Source organism: Chanodichthys erythropterus, chromosome 24 (assembly GCF_024489055.1).
Source record: "Chanodichthys erythropterus isolate Z2021 chromosome 24, ASM2448905v1, whole genome shotgun sequence".
NCBI classification, from domain to species: Eukaryota; Metazoa; Chordata; class Actinopteri; order Cypriniformes; family Xenocyprididae; genus Chanodichthys; species Chanodichthys erythropterus.
The window spans coordinates 17,148,414-17,165,856 of record NC_090244.1 but is presented as its reverse complement, the minus strand read 5'-3'; the positions used below and the strand labels follow the sequence as shown (position 1 = coordinate 17,165,856).

Here is a 17,443-nt window from a genome sequence, read left to right as displayed (position 1 = left end):
TGAGAGAACGCAAAAGCATTTTGCAGTGACATCTCTTCTCTAAAGAAGTGTTTGATGGCACAACCTGTCACTCACACAAGATCAACCAATAGCAAGCCACAAACATTCAATGAATTCCCGATGGGCAAAATCAAGTCCCACCCTACATTTTTATTGTTCAAGAAGCCATTTCAATCAGATATACATCACGAAATCAGGCTAAAACTAAGTTCCAGAAAGTTTGCTCCGGCTGGTAAAATCATTTGCTCGAGAAGCGAACTACATTTGTTACAATATTTAGCTGCGTCCAAAATCACTCACTTGTTTATACACTAACTATTCCCTATATAGTGAATTGTGAATTCAGTAGCGGTGTTGCTGTGCCATATGAATGAGTAATGAAGAATGCTGTGTCAGAGAGTTGTAGGCTACTTTATTCAGTTTACATTACCGAAACAATGCAAATGCTATAAACGGTAACAGGAAGATGTATACATATAAATAAATCCCAGTATTCACTAAGTGTTGGTTGAGTGCTGCACATTAAATAGACAAGAATTGGCTTGCCTCAATTCTTCTCTTGCACCCAGGGCCTTCTCCAAGAGGATGCATTAGCTCCCCTATCACATCCTCTGTCTGGGCCCAGGGAGCCCTATTGTCACCCTATACAACAGTCCCTTTGGCACCCCAGCAGCTTAACACCCCAATGCTTCGGTCTCAATGACCGGGCTTCCAGTAGGTGAAAAAAATGTCTGGGCGTACGTCACCTAGCAAACTGCCTAATCTTCTTGCCCTGTGCATTTGCACCAGCCATTCTGTGGCACGAATCAAAAGCCACCTTGCTAATTAGAGCCCTCCATCCTTTTACTGCTATTCCACCATAGAGAAGTGATCTGTTTCCTTATGTGTAGAAATAAAGGCGAAAAAATGCATGCAGTTTCAAGGATGCTTTGGAAAGCCACTCTTTAGTTTAAATCGTATTTACAAGCAGAAAAGCTCTTGAGAGAGAGTGTGTGAAAGTGAATGCAGGGAATTTACGCATGTCTTTTAAAGCTGTGTTGAGTGACTGAAGTGATTCAAAATGTTTGACCCATAACCCACAAGTCAGACTAAAACAAGCAATGTCTTAGTGTTTGAAACTGGAGTGTTTTGCAAAGCAAGATTGTCGGTATAATTCAATCTGAATAGTTGTTGTGAATCCTTTCAAACTTTATTCCATTTAAACAACCAAAAAAAAAAAAAAAAAACTAAAAAAAAAAAAAAGACCTGGGAAACTTTCTCTCCACTCAGCTCTGCATACAGCTTTTCGAAATATATACCAAGAAAAATGCATTTAAATAAAGCTTTTCTTTCTCCTAGACATACATTTAACCAAACATTAAAGCTTGTACCAGTCCCAATCCATTATAGCTATGAAATGTACAAATCAAAGAGTCTCTAATTGTTTTTAAGTCCTACACAAGCTCACAGTAATCTGTTTGCATTGTCTTGCCAACTTAAATAGTGCCCTCTAGAGGAATAATTCCCGTATTACAAAATACAGCTCAGATGCACTGAAGGCTTTATTTAAATAAATAAATAAAAACAACAAAAATGCCTCCATGATGTATACTGTGCATTTTTATGACCATAATTTGGTTGCGCATGTTCAAACAAACAAAATGCGCTCCAATTCATGTCATATAAATAATAAAAATATATGTGAACAGAAAGAAGTAAAGTTTTTATTTTGTTGTTGTTTATATGTATACGGTCAATCACAAAACTGAAGGTTGGATCCATGGCAACCAAACTGTGGCCTCATTCACCGATGCGCCACACAGAGTCTGTATTCTCTCTGCTTACCAGTTTCCTTTCTCTTTTCAGCATAGCTCTGCTAGCTCTGAGTCTCATTCACACCCAGTCAGCGCCACCAGTGTGGTCTTTTCTCCACTCATATAATTGGTGAGCTCAGGCAGAAATATTCAAGCCCAGCACACCGTAGCCATCCAGAACAGAGAGTATGTGATGTTATATGGCCATGGGCCAAAGATCGCAGATTCAAAGAGACTTTCCAAAGAAATTGACAATCACATTTAAAAAAAAAAAAAAAAACATGAAATTATGACAATGATATAATTCAAATGAATTCACATTAACCAACTAAATAAAACAACATAAAGATAAAAGTATAGTTTATTGTATTTTATATTCACTATTTTATTTAAATAAACAATTCAACATCAAACTAATGAAAATAATAAATAAATAAAATTATTATTATTATATAATATTATTATTACTTAATATTTTCAATTATTCAAATGATCAAATTTAATATCAAACAGAAATAAATAACACGTATTATATATTTTATTTATTTGTTTCATTTTTTATTCAATTTAACAATTCATTATTCATTTCTTTTCATTAAAATTAACCAATTCAACATAAGTAAATAAGGAAGGAAGGAAGGAAGGAAGGAAAAAAAGGAAAGGAAAGTTAGGAAGGAAGGAAAGGAAGGAAGGAAGGAAGGAAGGAAGGAAGGAAGGAAGGAAGGAAGGAAGGAAGGAAGGAAGGAAGGATCAAGGAAGTAAGGAAGGGAGGAAGGGAGGAAGGATCAAGTAAGAATGGGAAATTAAAGAAGAGAAGAGAAGAGGAAGGAAGGAAGGAAGGAAGGAAGGAAGGAAGGAAGGAAGGAAGGAAGGAAGGAAGGAAGGAAGGAAGGAAGGAAGGAAGGAAGGAAGGGAAATTAAAGAAGAGAAGAGAAGGAAGGAAGGGAAATGAAAGGAAAGAAGAAGAAGGAAGGAAGGAAGGAATGAAGTAAGGAAGGAAGGAAGGAAGGAAGGAAGGAAGGAAGGAAGAAAGAAAGAAAGAAAGAAAGAAAGAAAGAAAGAAAGAAAGAAAGAAAGAAAGAAAGAAAGAAAGAAAGAAAGAAAGAAAGGAAGGAAGGAAGGAAGGAAGGAAGGAAGGAAGGAAGGAAGGAAAGAAAGGAAAGGAAAGGAAAGGAAAGGAAAGGAAAGAAAGTTATGAAGGAAGGAAAGGAAATGAAGGAAGGATCAAGGAAGTAAGGAAAGGAAAGGAAGGAAGGAGGGAAGGGAGGAAGGATCAAGTAAGAAAGGGAAATTAAAGAAGAGAAGAGAACAGAAGAGAAAGGAAGGAAGGAAGGGAAATTAAAGGAACACTCCACTTTTTTTGAAAATAGGCTCATTTTCCAACTCCCCTAGAGTTAAACAGTTGAGTTTTACCGTTTTCGAATCCATTCAGCCGATCTCCGGTTCTGGCGGTACCACTTTTAGCATAGCTTAGCATAGTTCATTGAATCTGATTAGACCGTTAGCATCGCGCTTAAAAATGACCAAAGAGTTTTGATATTTTTCCTATTTAAAACTTGACTATTCTGTAGTTAAATCGTGTACTAAGACCGACAGAAAATGAAAAGTTGTGATTTTCTAGGCCGATATGGCTAGGAACTATACTCTCACTCAGGCGTAATAATCAAGGAACTTTGCTGCCGTATCATGGCTGCAGCAGTGCAATGATATTACGCAGCGGCTCTCACAAACGTCTCCATGGTTGCAGGGCACACTCCCTGTGTAAGCAGGGGCTCACGGGCACTGCGTAATATCATTGCACTGCTGCAGCCATGATATGGCAGCAAAGTTCCTTGATTATTACGCCTGAATAAGAGTATAGTTCCTAGCCATATCAGCCTAGAAAATATCACAACTTTTCATTTTCTGTCGGTCTTAGTACACGATTTAACTACAGAAGAGTCAAGTTTTAAATAGGAAAAATATCAAAACTCTTTGGTCATTTTTAAGCGCGATGCTAACGGTCTAATCAGATTCAATGAACTATGCTAAGCTATGCTAAAAGTGGTACCGCCAGAACCGGAGATCGTCTGAATGGATTCAAAAACGGTAAAACTCAACTGTTTAACTCTAGGGGAGTTGCAAAATGAACCTATTTTCAAAAAAAGTGGAGTGTTCCTTTAAAGAAGAGAAGAGAAGAGAAGAGAAGAGAAGAGAAGAGAAGAGAAGAGAAGAGAAGAGAAGAGAAGAGAAGAGAAGAGAAGAGAAGAGAAAGGAAGGAAGTGAAGAGAAAGGAAGGAAGTAAGGAAGGATCATGGAAGGAAGGGAAATTAAAGAAGAGAAGAGAAGAGAAGAGAAGAGAAGAGAAGAGAAGAGAAGAGAAGAGAAGAGAAGGAAGTAAGGAAGGATCATGGAAGGAAGGGAAATTAAAGAAGAGAAGAGAAGAGAAGAGAAGAGAAGAGAAGAGAAGAGAAGAGAAGGAAGGAAGGGAGGATCAAGGAAGGAAGGGAAATGAAAGGAAAGAAGAAGAAGAAAGAAAGAAAGAAAGAAAGAAAGAAAGAAAGAAAGAAAGAAAGAAAGAAAGAAAGAAAGAAAGAAAGAAAGAGAGAAAGGAAAGGAAAGGAAAGGAAGGAGGAATATTTTCTCTTTTGATTCAAATTGACCAATTCAACATTAAATTGTAATAAATAAATAAATAAATAAATAAATAAATAATTTTCTTTTGTTTGCTTAACATTAACAAATTAAACATCAAACTGGAGAAAATAAATAAATAAATAAATAAATAAATAAATAAATAAATAAATAAATAAATAAATAAATAAATAAATAAATAAATAAATAAATAAATAAATATTTTCTCGTTTGATTCCAAATACCAATTCAACATCAAACTGGAATGAATTAATGAATTTATTAAATAAATAAATATTTTCTCTTTTGATTCAAATTGACCAATTAAACATTCAACTGGATGGATGGGTGGATATTATTTTCTCTTTAGATTCAAATGAACTAATTCAACATCAAACAGGAGAAATAAATAAATAAATATTTTCTCTTTTGATTCAAATGAACAAATTCAACAACAAAATTGAGAAAATTATCAATCTAATATAAAACAACAACAATATATTCCCTATCTTATTTCAACAGACAGATAGCAAGATGGGACTGGGATTTCGTATTTCACATGTGACTAACTTGGCACTGCCTCCAGACCACCTTTCACAGTGGGGTGTTATATACTAGCGGCACCTTGTGTCCTTAAAATTTTAATTATCTTTAATTTGCTAGCACCACGTTGATACATGCTTGTGAAATGAATTTGAGAGACATATCATTAGGTTCTTCAACTTCACACCATTTAAATAAATAAACAAGCATAAAAAAATAAAGGCCCGGCTCCACAGAGCTCCCAGGGGCAGCCGGCCTTACACTACATGCAACAAACACCTCAGAATCCTAAAACCTGAGCCTTGCATGATAAAATAACTCTTCAAATCCTTGTAAAACTGCAAGATAATTTATATATATATATATATATATATATATATATATATATATATATTTGATAGTCATTTCAATGTATTCAAAACTTAAACCAGTTAAACTTGTTTTTCTCTACATAGAAACCATAGCATGTTCTTCCCTGATTCTCTGAAGATGCTCATTACAAAAGTATGTCTCACATCTCTGAAATCACGTTCATCATCAGCGCTCCTGCACACTGCCGCCACGTCAGCCATCTTAATGAGATTCGCTCGGAGACCGACCAAGCACAAAGTAAGCGACTGAGAAGTTCAATACATTAGTGAGGAGAAGCATTACCCAGAAACATTACCCAGAAACCTCAGTCAGGAGACACAACGTGAGCCTTTGGCAGGGTTCCTGCTAAGGCTCTGTTGTAGGCATTCACAAGATTTCACAAGTTTGTGAGGAATTGCCTGTCTTGCTCTCTAGTAATGGTGACGGGGCACCAGCATTGTCTTAACATCACTTCCACAGGAAGAGCTCTAGAAGCAGCATGCCACCCGTAGATGCCTTTGATAGACACGATGGACACCTCCCTCATGGGATCTGCACGTCTCAATATCCCAGTGGGACGGTCAGCAAGCCACGCAAGGCACGCAAGAAGCTGCAAGTGATTGTTTGTGTACTTTTCGTTGAGCTTTTCGAGAGGTTCACCTTTTTTGGGATTGTTTGCAATATGATCCTTTTCTGCACCATCAAGCTGGGATACAGCAGTTACCAAGCAGCTATGGTCAACACATGCTTTGTGGGAGCCAGCATACTTACACCTGTTCTTGTGGGATGGTTTGCTGAGACGTGTTTGGGAAGGACAACAGTTCTCTGTTTTTGTGCACTCCTTCATTTCCTCGGTTAGTGGTTGCCTTTGCAGTGAAACCTATGGTATTTCTATACATATCATGTATCTTTAGCATCTAACTCGTCTTGTACTCAATAAGCCACTTGTTTTGTTCATGATTTAGAATAATGTAACAGTCTGTCACAAAATTATTTGGAGTTTGACTAGAACAGCATAGAGAGCTACACTGTAAAAAATGACTGTGATTTTAACAGTAAAAGACTGTAAAAATGCTGCGGTGAAAAACTGTTGATTAGTTTACAGAAAGTTTCAGTACTATATACGGTGAATAACTGTAATAGATCTAACGGTACATTTAATGTAATTTTACGGTAAAATACCGTTAAATTCACAGTTTTTGGAAGTGAAAAATAACATTCATTGTAAAATTTACAGTGAAAAACCGTATATTGACATTCCCACAATTCCCTGCGTGATACTTCACATTTGATATATTTTCGTTGAAATAACATCTGATGTTGTTAAATTAATGTTTATTGCATTTTTAAAATTTCATGCATGTTACCATGATGGTGTTTAGTGTGTGTGTGAATGACACTGTGTGCACCTTCTATATGTTAGTATTGTCCTTCTCAGCTTGTGGAAAAGCTGCTTGTGATGAACTTTGATTCATCATGTGACTCTCATCACCACTGTGTTTGGTGACTGTCAGTGTATTATAAAGGTACAAAAAAGATATTAGTACTTCATTAGGTTGGTAAATTAACATTATATCAGTTAATGAAATACATAATTTTACTGTAAATTTAACAGATTTAAAATGTAAAATTCACATGTCACTCCGTAAGTATGTTTACGGTTTGATGTCATTTTTACAGTATTGTTCTGGTAACCACAGCTGCCGGTATTTTTCCGTAGAAACAACAGGATTTTTTTTACAGTGTAAGTATTCTGTCTTTGTATTGCTATTATGCTATCAGGCTAGTTTTAGTTCAGGCTAGTTTGGTCCTGGTCTAGCAAGAGATGTAAAGTTGTCATCAACTGTCCATTAAAAGTGGCTTACTGACTTTTTGCATTCTTAGAAAAAAAAGGTACAATATAGAACCTTAAATGGTTCTGCCAGGCACCTCATTAAGGGTTTCACAATGAAGGGAATTCGTTTTAATTAAATTTTAACAAATTTTATGAATTAAACAGCTTGTAAACATACTTTATCATAAGAAAAAAATTAAATAAAGCATTAAACCTGAAAGTATTATGCAAGACATTTCCCCTTATTTTTGGCATAGTTGAGAACTCTACAGTTCTAGATAGAACCCCACTGAACCTTTTTTTCAAAGAGTGTTTTGTTGGTCCATTTTTATAGGAACCGCCTTGCTTCCTGTCGTCGCATTCCCTTTTGAGGATTTCTATATAAACACACATAATATTGTGCATCAACTTGAGCCTCACGAACAACACATACTATTCTACACGGGGCTGGTCGCTGTGGCCCTAGGCATTGGTGGCATCCGTGCCATCCTCTGCCCAATGGCAGCCTATTACCTTCAAGGTTGTGATCGACACCAGCTTTTGTCCTTCTTCAACTGGTAAGATACTAAATTTCCTTTATTATATAATCTGGAAACAGAATTTGCAGTTCATGTCAATACAGCATGAGTTTTAAGGTGCTCTCACTAATTTCTCTTTGTTGCGCTGGTAGATAAGGCAGTCATCTTGTATATGCGTGGATGTAAAAAGCAAAGGTTTACAGTTAGTAATGACTTAATTGTAGAAATGTGTTCAATACATTCAACATGATTCATTTATTTCATAAGCAAAGTCTCTAAAAAAAAAAAGGTTTACTGAAATAAAGTGAGTATAGCATTCAGCCAGTCGTGTGATCTCAAAATGGCAGCCTCCATTAGTTGACCCCCTCTATGTAAAATAAAAAAAGCCTCTTATTTGGCTACTGTTATTATTGAAGTATTTAATAATAATTTTAAAACTTTTTAAAAAGTACTATATTTCTTTATGTGAAAAAAGCTTTTAAATGAGGAATAAATTACTGAGTGCACCCTTAATACTCATTGTACAATAGATTCAAATGCTGCCGCTATCTACAATCCGTAGGTTTTACTGGCTGGTCAACCTGAATTCAACAGTTGTGTTTTTGGGGATTGCCTACATTCAGCAGTCAGTTGCCAAAAACCTGTGTTTTCTCATCCCTTTCACCTCTGTTCTCCTCGCCCTCATCGCCATACACATGGTGCGCAACAAGCTCACCTTCCGTCCAAAAAAAGGTATGCCATCCATAATGAATATACACTACTGTTTAATAGTAATGGGGTTGGTAAGATTTTTTATTGAAAAAAGTGTCTTATGCTCACCAAGTCTGCATTTATTTAACCAAAATACAGTAAAACAGTAATATTGTAAAATATTACAATTTTAAATAACTATTTTCTATTTGAATATATTTTAAAATGTAACTTATGCTTGATATTTTTGTGGAAACTAAAAAGTAATTCAGGGAACCTGTTACCACAACTTAAATAAATGTTGCAATGTTCTAATTTATTGTTTTACATTATTTTGTTGAGTTCTGTTAACATAATAATGTTGATCATTACATCAGCTTTATATTGTTTGTAATTTAAAATCAACTTTCTGCGTTAATTGGCTTTTCTTTTTTTTTATTAAGTTGTAGTGATAACTTCAGTAATTAGGCAGTGGATTTCTAGTTCCCAACATACTTTGCATAGAACTGGATAAGGAGAATAAATGTTGAAATTAGGTGTTATTTTATTTGTTTTTTTAATGAAGGGAAAGACCTGTTAGTGTTTAATGCTGTTATGTTTGACATTTAAAAGAGTTTGACTGCTCTAATGCCAGTGACAAGTAATATCTTACTTGTTGATTAAATATACATGTTAAATAAGTTATGTTAGCATGTGCTATGATAGCTGTGAATTTGAACTGAAATAGATAAGATTAATTGGTTCCAGGGCTACAACTCTGGTAGTTGGAGCAACTTAATTTTTTTGAGTAATCCACTTAAAAATTTGTGTTTATGCAACAACTTATTAAGTTCTTCAAACGCAATGTAGCTTGTTGGTGGAATGTAAATTCACGCAAAGTTGTCAGAACTTTGAAAAAATTGATGCAAACTGTTGCGTTAATTTTTTTTTTGTTGAGCCAACACATTATTTTTTAGTGTTTGATCATTTTTTTTGTTCAGGATTCTTTGATGAATTGAAAGTCCAAAAAAACATAATTTATTTGAAATAAAAATCTTTTGTAACATTGTCTTTACTGTGACTTTTGATGAATTTAATGTTTCCTTAAAAAAAAGTGCTAAAAAAAAAGTATTATTTTCTTTCTTATTTTCTTTTTTAAATCTTCTTGACCCTTATTTAATTTTTAATCCGGTGTTGCTTGTGCAATAATTTCCCAGAGCAATTGATCATGTTTTCATTTTTGTTCCTTAACAATTTGTAATTTTTTTCTGTGGAATAACAGGCAGTTCCTTGCTAACTACTCTCGGGGTGTTCCTGAATTCTCTGAAAATGTGCTGTCTCCATTACCGCCATTTGAGCGGAGATGTTGCCAACTGGCTAGACCGTGCCAAGGAAAACAATGGTGGTCGTTACAGTGAGACCAGTGTGGAAAATGTCAAGATCCTAGTCAAACTTTTCCCTCTCTTTGGACTTCAGCTTTTGTATAGAGCTTGCATCACCCAGGTGAGTGTGTACCAAAATCAACTAGATGTATACACGCCTTTGTTTCAGAAATTCGCTTTTGTAATGTCTCTATTGCAATTCTTTTAACAGATTCCATCGGGCTATTATCTGCAGACTATGCATTCCAACTTAAAACTCAACGGCTTTCTCCTGCCAGTAGCAGTGATGAAGGTCATCAGTATTCTGCCGGTGTTGATCTTAGCACCACTGCTGGAGCTCGTGCACACCTGTTACCAGTCTCCAAAGAAAATACTGCCCTCACCAGCCACATTTATAAGTGAGCATCCTAAATATACTATACCGCTGTGCCCAATATAAATATTAAAGATAAATCCTCATGTGTCAGTGAAGATTACTGTATACCTGAGACTCATTTTCTCTGAGAATTCAGCATATGCATCTCAATAAATTAGAATATCATTCAAAAAGTAAAACTTAAATATATTATAGATTTATTAGACAAAGTAAAATATTTCCAGACTTTTTGTTTTCATTTTGATGATTACAGCTTGCTGCTCATCAAAATAAAAAAAATCAGTATCTCAAATTATTAGAATATTTAATTTTAAGTTCTATTAAATTAGCATTCTTAGGGTATAAATACTGGGTTTAGGTCAGTAATCCCAACAGCAGTCATGGGGAAGTCTGCTGACTTCAAGACCCTCTACAATGAGGGTAAGCCACAGAGGTTCACTGCTGAAAGAGCTCGCTGTTCGCAGAGTGCTGTGCCAAAGCATAAGATTTAAGAACTTAGGAGAGCTTCAAAAGGATTGGACTGAAGCTGGAGTCAGTGCATCAAGAGCCACCACACACAGACGTCTTCAGGAAATGGGCTCCAACTTTCACATTCCACGTACCAAGCCACTTCTGAAACAAAGACAACGTCAGAAGCGTCTTGCCTAGGCTAAGGTGAAAAAGAACTGGACTGTTATTCCAAAGTCCTCTTTTCAGATGAAAGTAAATTTTGCGTTTCATTTGGAAATCAAGGTCCCAGAGTCTGGAGGAACAGTGGAGAGGCACAGAAACCATGTTGCTTGAAGTCCAGTGTAAAGTTTCCAGTCAGTGATGATTTGAGCTGCCATGTCATCTGCTGGTGTTGGTCCACTGTGTTTTCTGAAGTCCACAGTCAATGCAGCCATCTACCAGGAAATTATAGAGCGCTTCATGCTTCCTTCTGCTGACAAGCTTTATGGAGATGTTGATTTCATTTCCAGCAGGATTTGACACCTGCCCACACAGCCAAAGGTACCAAAAGCTGGTTCAATGACCATGGTGTTACTGTGCTTGATTGGTCAGCAAACTTGCCTGACCTGAACCCCATAGAGAATCTATGGGGAATTGTCATGAGGAAAATGAGAGACACCAGACCCAACAATGCAGATGATCTGAAGGCCAAAGCAACCTGGGCTTCAATACACCTGAGCAGTGCCACAGGCTGATTGCCTCCTTGCCACGCCACATTGATGCAGTAATTCATGCAAAAGGAGGCCCAACCAAGTATTGAGTGCATAGAAATGAACATACTTTTCAGAGGCCTGACATTTCTGTTTAAAATATCCTTTTTTTATTGATGTTATTAATTATTCTAATTTATTGAGATAGTGAATTGGTGGGTTTTGTTAAATGTGACCCAAAATCATCACAATTAAAAGAACCAAAAACTTAAAGTACTTCAGTCTGTTTGCATTTAATTTAATACACGAGTTCCACAATTTGAGTTGAATTACTGAAATAAATGGACTTTTCCTTGACATTATAATTTATTGAGATGCACCTGTATATATTAATTGCAGTCACACTTACCGTTGTTTGGCAAATTTTCTCAGACAAAATCCAGTCGTTTCAATAGTAATCCACGCGTTTTGGTGAGGGTGAAAGATCTCGCAACATGTTCAAGTTGGTTACGCAAATTCGGCACACTGACCAACAGAAAGCTTCTTGGTTTGAAAGTGACTTCTGTGTGAGCTGTGTTTCATACATTGCTATATTCCTACAGCTATGGGTCATGCTTGTGCAGCTCTCTCAGCACTGCTGGCAGGGATCTCAGAAATACACAGGAAGGATTATCCACAAGTGGAGCAGACACTATCGGGAAAGGTCCTGCAGGTTTCCTCTATGACCTGTTTCCAGCTTACGCCCCAGTACATTTTACTGGGAGTGGCAGAGGCCTTTGTGACACCTGCGTGTAAATATTCTCAATTTACTTTCTAAAATATAAACAGTATCCATAATGTTAAAGGGTTCGTTCACCCAAAAACGAAAATTCTGTCATCATTTACTCACCCTTATGTCATTCCAAACCCATATGATTTTGGTTAATCTTCAAAACACATATATTTTTAATGAAACCTGAGAGGTAAACACATAGTAATTGGTCAAGCTTGTGCATGCATCAGTGTACAATATATTATAGTTCTCAACATGTCATTGGTTGATTTCCAAGAATTAGTCAGGAACGTCGAAATTTACACAACTCACCAGTCTCTCCTTTTTCCTCTGCTCAGGCTCTCTCATATCCTTCTGTCTGACTCCCAGCAACCTTAGAGGAGTCTCCTTGCATTTCCTAACCCTCGCATACGGAGGTGGCTGCTTTCTAGGGGCTTTCCTCATTCACTTCCTTTATTTTGTGTCAGGAGGTAAACATACATCTATCTTGAAAATACTGAACTTGCTATTGTGGTGCAAAGTAGATGTGACGTCTTAGAGAATTAACTTGGAAAACTTTTTTTTACAGGAAACTTTTATCCTAATAACCTTGGCAGTGGCAACATGGAGAGGTTTTTCTTTACGCTGGCCATATTAATGACTATAAACACACTGGTGTTTTGGAGAATATCACAAAGGTACGGTTCAAGCTTTGAATGTGACATAATAATGAAACATTTGAGTGTTTACAGGACTGACAGCTGAATCTTTATAATGGTTTTGGGCAGGTACACGGATCTGAGCGCGGAGCTGAGTAGCGGGTTGGGACAAAGTCGCCTGTCTGAGAAACTCCTACAGTACAAGGCCTGTCTACGCTATTATGACACTGTGGAGCGCTCGGACACCCTGACGTCTATGGAAACTGTCTTGTGAATTCATTGCAAATACAAACCCTGTAATGCTGGCATTACACAAGAGACTGATTTTGAATTATTTTCATTGCCTGGAACTAGAGAAATAGCTGTAAATAATGCAATTTAAATGTATTCAAAAAATAAAGTTATTTTATGGTATATATGAATTATGTTAACGACTCCAAAACCCAAAATGGCTGAACCAGGTTACAAAACAAAAACATAAGTGAAGAGTAGGTTTCTGCAGCGTCGTAAGGAGACATGTTGACATGATAAAAACATTTCTGCAACGCTTTGAAAACATATTCATAACGTGTAAAAACATGGCATCTTTCATATTTAGTACACTGGATAAAAAAACATTATCATCATTATCATGTTTTTTTGGTTTGTGAATGAAGTTATTAAGTTGTTGTTAATTGAGGCTTTTACCAAGGAAGTCTATTTCCGCCACATAAGAAAGAAAAATCATGCCTTAGTAAATCGTAATTATGAGGGGGAAAGTCAAAATTATGACATAAAAGCCAATAAAGAAATAAAACGTTTAATTCATGACAAACTTAATCGAAATATGACATAAAAAGTAGATATTATGAAAAAAGGTCATAATTATAACATAAAAAGTCATAATTTCAATTTTTAATCTCATAATTATGATGTTTAATCTTATAATTATGATTTAGTATGTTTTAATTATGAATAAAGTATGACATAATTTCGACTTAATTTCATAATTTAAACTTTCTGTCATAATTTGCGTCTTAGTTTGTGATAATTTCGACTTTGTGTCATAAATATGGCTTCCTATTTCATAATTTTGCATTTCTGCATGTTTTTTTGTATTTGACGCGAAAATGGGCTTCGGCAATTTTACTTATTTTAACTTGCATAAATAGATAATATTACTTCTTTATACTCTATGTATCACTCAAACCCACCTATTCACTTTCCTTCTTCATCATACACCATGGGTTAATTCAACATAAGAGTGTGTGAGATCTGAGAGTGAAAGCACACCCCCGTCACAGCTGGACCTTCGCAACCGCACGAGATCCGCCTTCGTTGCTACGGACTCACGTCTGTGCCTCTCAACATGGACCTGCCTGAACCCATACGGCGACGGCTTGGAGATTTCTCCAGAACCGTATTTGTGGACCAAAGCCGAACGCAACCCTCTCCTGAAGAACACGCTAATTTTCTAAGCCAGTGTAAGTGTGTTTGAGTTGTCGAAACGGTGACTTTGTGCTGAGCTGCTAGCTGCTGGGCTAATTCATCTGGTTAGCCGAGTTTATGTGTCACGTAATGTTACTCTTGTTAGTATACATGTTGCTTACCTGATTTAATACGTCTTTATAGCACTGTTAAACGGTGTTGGTAACCTTGGAAGTGTCTCAAACCTACGAGCTGCCAACCTAATCAGAACGAACCGTCTTTCAGTCGGATCTTTTTAATGATTCTATTGAACATGTTCGCAAAACCGATCTGAACGATTTGTTTAGGAATCATCCGAGCGGTTCTCGAATCAAAAACTCACTATTGACTCATCAAACAGAGAACCTAGAAAATAATTTAATATCTTTATTTTAAAATTAAAACACAGTTTAAATATTTTACGACACCATTTATGTTGGTTTATGATACACACAAAGCATAAATTGATTTAATTATCATCAAACCTTACTTTTCTCGATGAACGAACTGTTCGAAAGAACCGATTCACGAAAATGAGTCGAACACTCCGTAGGCGGGTTCCGAGTCAGCTAACTTGAATCTCGCTTACGATTCCCAAAAATACTTGACGCGCTTATAATTCACAGAAATATTGCTCGATAGGATTTATTGTACTGTAATTTTGCACTTTTATTCGGCAGATAAGGATGTAGTATCGAGTCTCCCTCTTCAGATGTCTCTTTACTTTAACATGTGGTTCTTTCCTTTCTGGTGGATCAGTGAGGTTGTGATGCTACAACTAAAGGTGATTCTGCTCTGCCTAATATTTTTTAAGTTCAGTCTGGCATATGCTAGTTTATGACTATTGCTGTTTAATCATATTAATGTATATTAACATAATACATATATATTAATATAATAATCATGCTTTTCATCTAGTACCCAGCCCTTGCAGATTATTACAAGTTCATCCTGATCACAATTCTTATTTTAATGACCCTGATTGAGGCCATCAGACTCTACCTGGGAAATGTTGGAAATCTGCAAGAAAAGGTCAATATAAGTATAATATAATATAATATAATATACATTATCGCATAACACATCCTTTATTTTTAAACAGGTTCCAGAATTGGCTGGATTTTGGCTCCTGACTCTTCTACTCCAGTTTCCTCTGATTCTGTTCCAGCTTTTCAATGAGGCTGTTCTCATTCAACCTCTGGAGAGAGGAGTTCATATAATACTGGCCTTATTTATATTTGCAGAGGTATGAATCTGTATGTGTGTGTGTGTGTATATATATATATATATATATATATATATATATATATATATCAGTGTTTCCCATACATTGACTAGACTGTGGCGGCCCGCCACATTCTAATTTGTCCCGCCACAGTCTCAGAATGAAACGGAAATTAGGTTTGTCGCGATATATAAATTACCGTCTGATAATTGCGCTCTTTTATATGGCAAAAGTGGGAGACATAGAGCAAAATAAGTAGACTAGCACCAATTAAGTTTTCGTGCACTATATTCAAAGTCATCTGAAGCCATTCCATAGCTTCATGTGAGGGACAGAAGAAATATACATCGATAAGTTCACGGTCAGAAACTCGTCTTCCCTCCTCTAACGTTACAGCTGTCAATCATTCAGCACTCAAACAGCGTGTCACGTTCTGTAACGACAGTCAGCACGGTAAAACTCTCCAATATGACATATTCCCATTATAATACTTGATATGTATATAAAGAGCTGTGGATTTGCATAAAATTACTTTATTTTGCTGGAGTTTATTGCTGTTTCTGAACGATGTCATCATACTGGCTACAGGATGTCTGTTAGATCGCACAACACAAGGACTATGAATTCGTGTCACACGCACAATAACTGGAATTTAAAAATGAAAGAAACATATGATTAATAAACTGTTTACAGATGTACACAGGGATTCTCTTTGTACCGTGAACTTTTCAATGCGCAGCACAACTGCGCGCTCTGACTCGATATTGCTTCAAGCGCATCATTCTGCACCCGGGATGCGCATTAGCGTTTTTTTGCTGCTGTTTTGAAGCGTTTCATATTATCATGGTTTTGCACACTGAAAGATTATTAATAGCCTATTTTGTTCTGTCGTATCTATAGCTTGTTGCCCCATTAAAAAGCTGCACAATACATTTAAAATAAGCGCCTTTTAATGTTACATTAATATAAATACATTTAATTATTTACATATAAATCTAATATAAATAGTGTTTTTCATTTCAGAATACAAATAGTAATTTTAAACTTTTTATTAACATTTGGATTTATAAAATTACTGTGCAAAGTTTTTAGGCTAGAATATTTTTTTGCTGCTGAATTATATACTCGCCTAGTTTACTTATTTATTTATTGGTCAGCTTATGAATATATTTTTATTCATTTGTTATTTTTCTCTATAATGAGATGGTGTGTTTAGTGCATTCTGGATTGGTTAACAAATCAAAGATACAGGCTCCCACTAATAAATTAATTCAACAAAGGTAACCTCTTTTGCTACATATTTTTAATGGTTTAAATGTGTGCTCTACGTGTTTGACCACTTATGAACTATCATTTAGCCTATTATATGTTGTGTACGTGACTAATGTGCCCAACCATCACCAATAAATAAATTACTTTTAGAGCACAAAATTGTTTACAAGAGAACAAATTTCTTTATTGATCTAGTCATGTAATTTTGCTCTCAGAATACACCAGATTTATGCATTTAAATTTAAAATGTACAAAATTTTCCTCCGGGGGGGCATGCCCCCAGACCCCCCTAGAGGAACCGATGTCCACCCACCACAGTCTCACAAAATCCTGTGGGAAACACTGAATATATATATATATATAATATATATATATATATATAATTTGTGTATTATATTACATTATAATCCTTTAAATATGTTCAAAAGGAATTCATTTTTTATTTTTAAATCTTGAATGATTGAAAACAGTTTTGTTTTTTTCAGACTCTTTTTGGATTTGTTGCCTTGCGTGCAATGGTCCAACACACTGAAAGTCGCTTCCATTTGCGACAGTTTGATGGGATTCAGGAATTAAGAACGTGACGAGACTCCTGCACTGATGAACTGGGTTAAATATTCTCTGTGGTTACAAAAAAAAAAAAAAGACTAGAAAGATGGTAACCACTAGAGGACACATGTCAGTCATTGAGCTGGATTGTTACTGCAGATGTCTTGATGCCTTATTTTATACAAACAAATCTTGCCTTGTATTATATTTTGTATGTGGATAAATAAAAAAAATATATTACAGACTTTTCAAGATAAAGACAGAACACACTCCAGTGTTATAAACCACTAAATCATATTATTTATTGATGCTGTTTTTAACAA

General features: G+C 35.8%; 2 protein-coding genes and 1 long non-coding RNA gene across 3 annotated transcripts; 2 read left to right on the top strand and 1 right to left on the bottom strand.

Annotated features, from left to right (window-relative positions):
* The first annotated feature begins 5,799 nt into the window (after positions 1 to 5,799).
* slc15a5 (solute carrier family 15 member 5) lies at positions 5,800 to 12,902 on the top strand. The gene is made up of 9 exons (XM_067379281.1): positions 5,800 to 6,154; positions 7,469 to 7,691; positions 8,215 to 8,384; positions 9,604 to 9,824; positions 9,915 to 10,101; positions 11,821 to 12,009; positions 12,329 to 12,460; positions 12,559 to 12,667; positions 12,758 to 12,902. The coding sequence occupies exons 1-9, from the start codon at positions 5,800 to 5,802 to the stop codon at positions 12,900 to 12,902; spliced, it is 1,731 nt and encodes a 576-aa protein (XP_067235382.1).
* On the bottom strand, positions 11,914 to 14,707 carry LOC137015433 (uncharacterized). The gene is made up of 4 exons (XR_010893969.1): positions 14,218 to 14,707; positions 12,303 to 12,441; positions 12,108 to 12,173; positions 11,914 to 12,003 (listed from the first exon to the last, which is right to left on the bottom strand). It is a non-coding gene; the product is annotated as an uncharacterized lncRNA (long non-coding RNA).
* Positions 13,896 to 17,362, top strand: tmem17 (transmembrane protein 17). Its single transcript, XM_067379282.1, has 5 exons — positions 13,896 to 14,091; positions 14,755 to 14,858; positions 14,993 to 15,106; positions 15,177 to 15,320; positions 17,057 to 17,362. Exons 1-5 carry the CDS (start codon positions 13,977 to 13,979, stop codon positions 17,153 to 17,155), a joined length of 576 nt encoding a protein of 191 aa, XP_067235383.1. The 5' UTR covers positions 13,896 to 13,976; the 3' UTR covers positions 17,156 to 17,362.
* Positions 17,363 to 17,443: the final 81 nt, after the last annotated feature.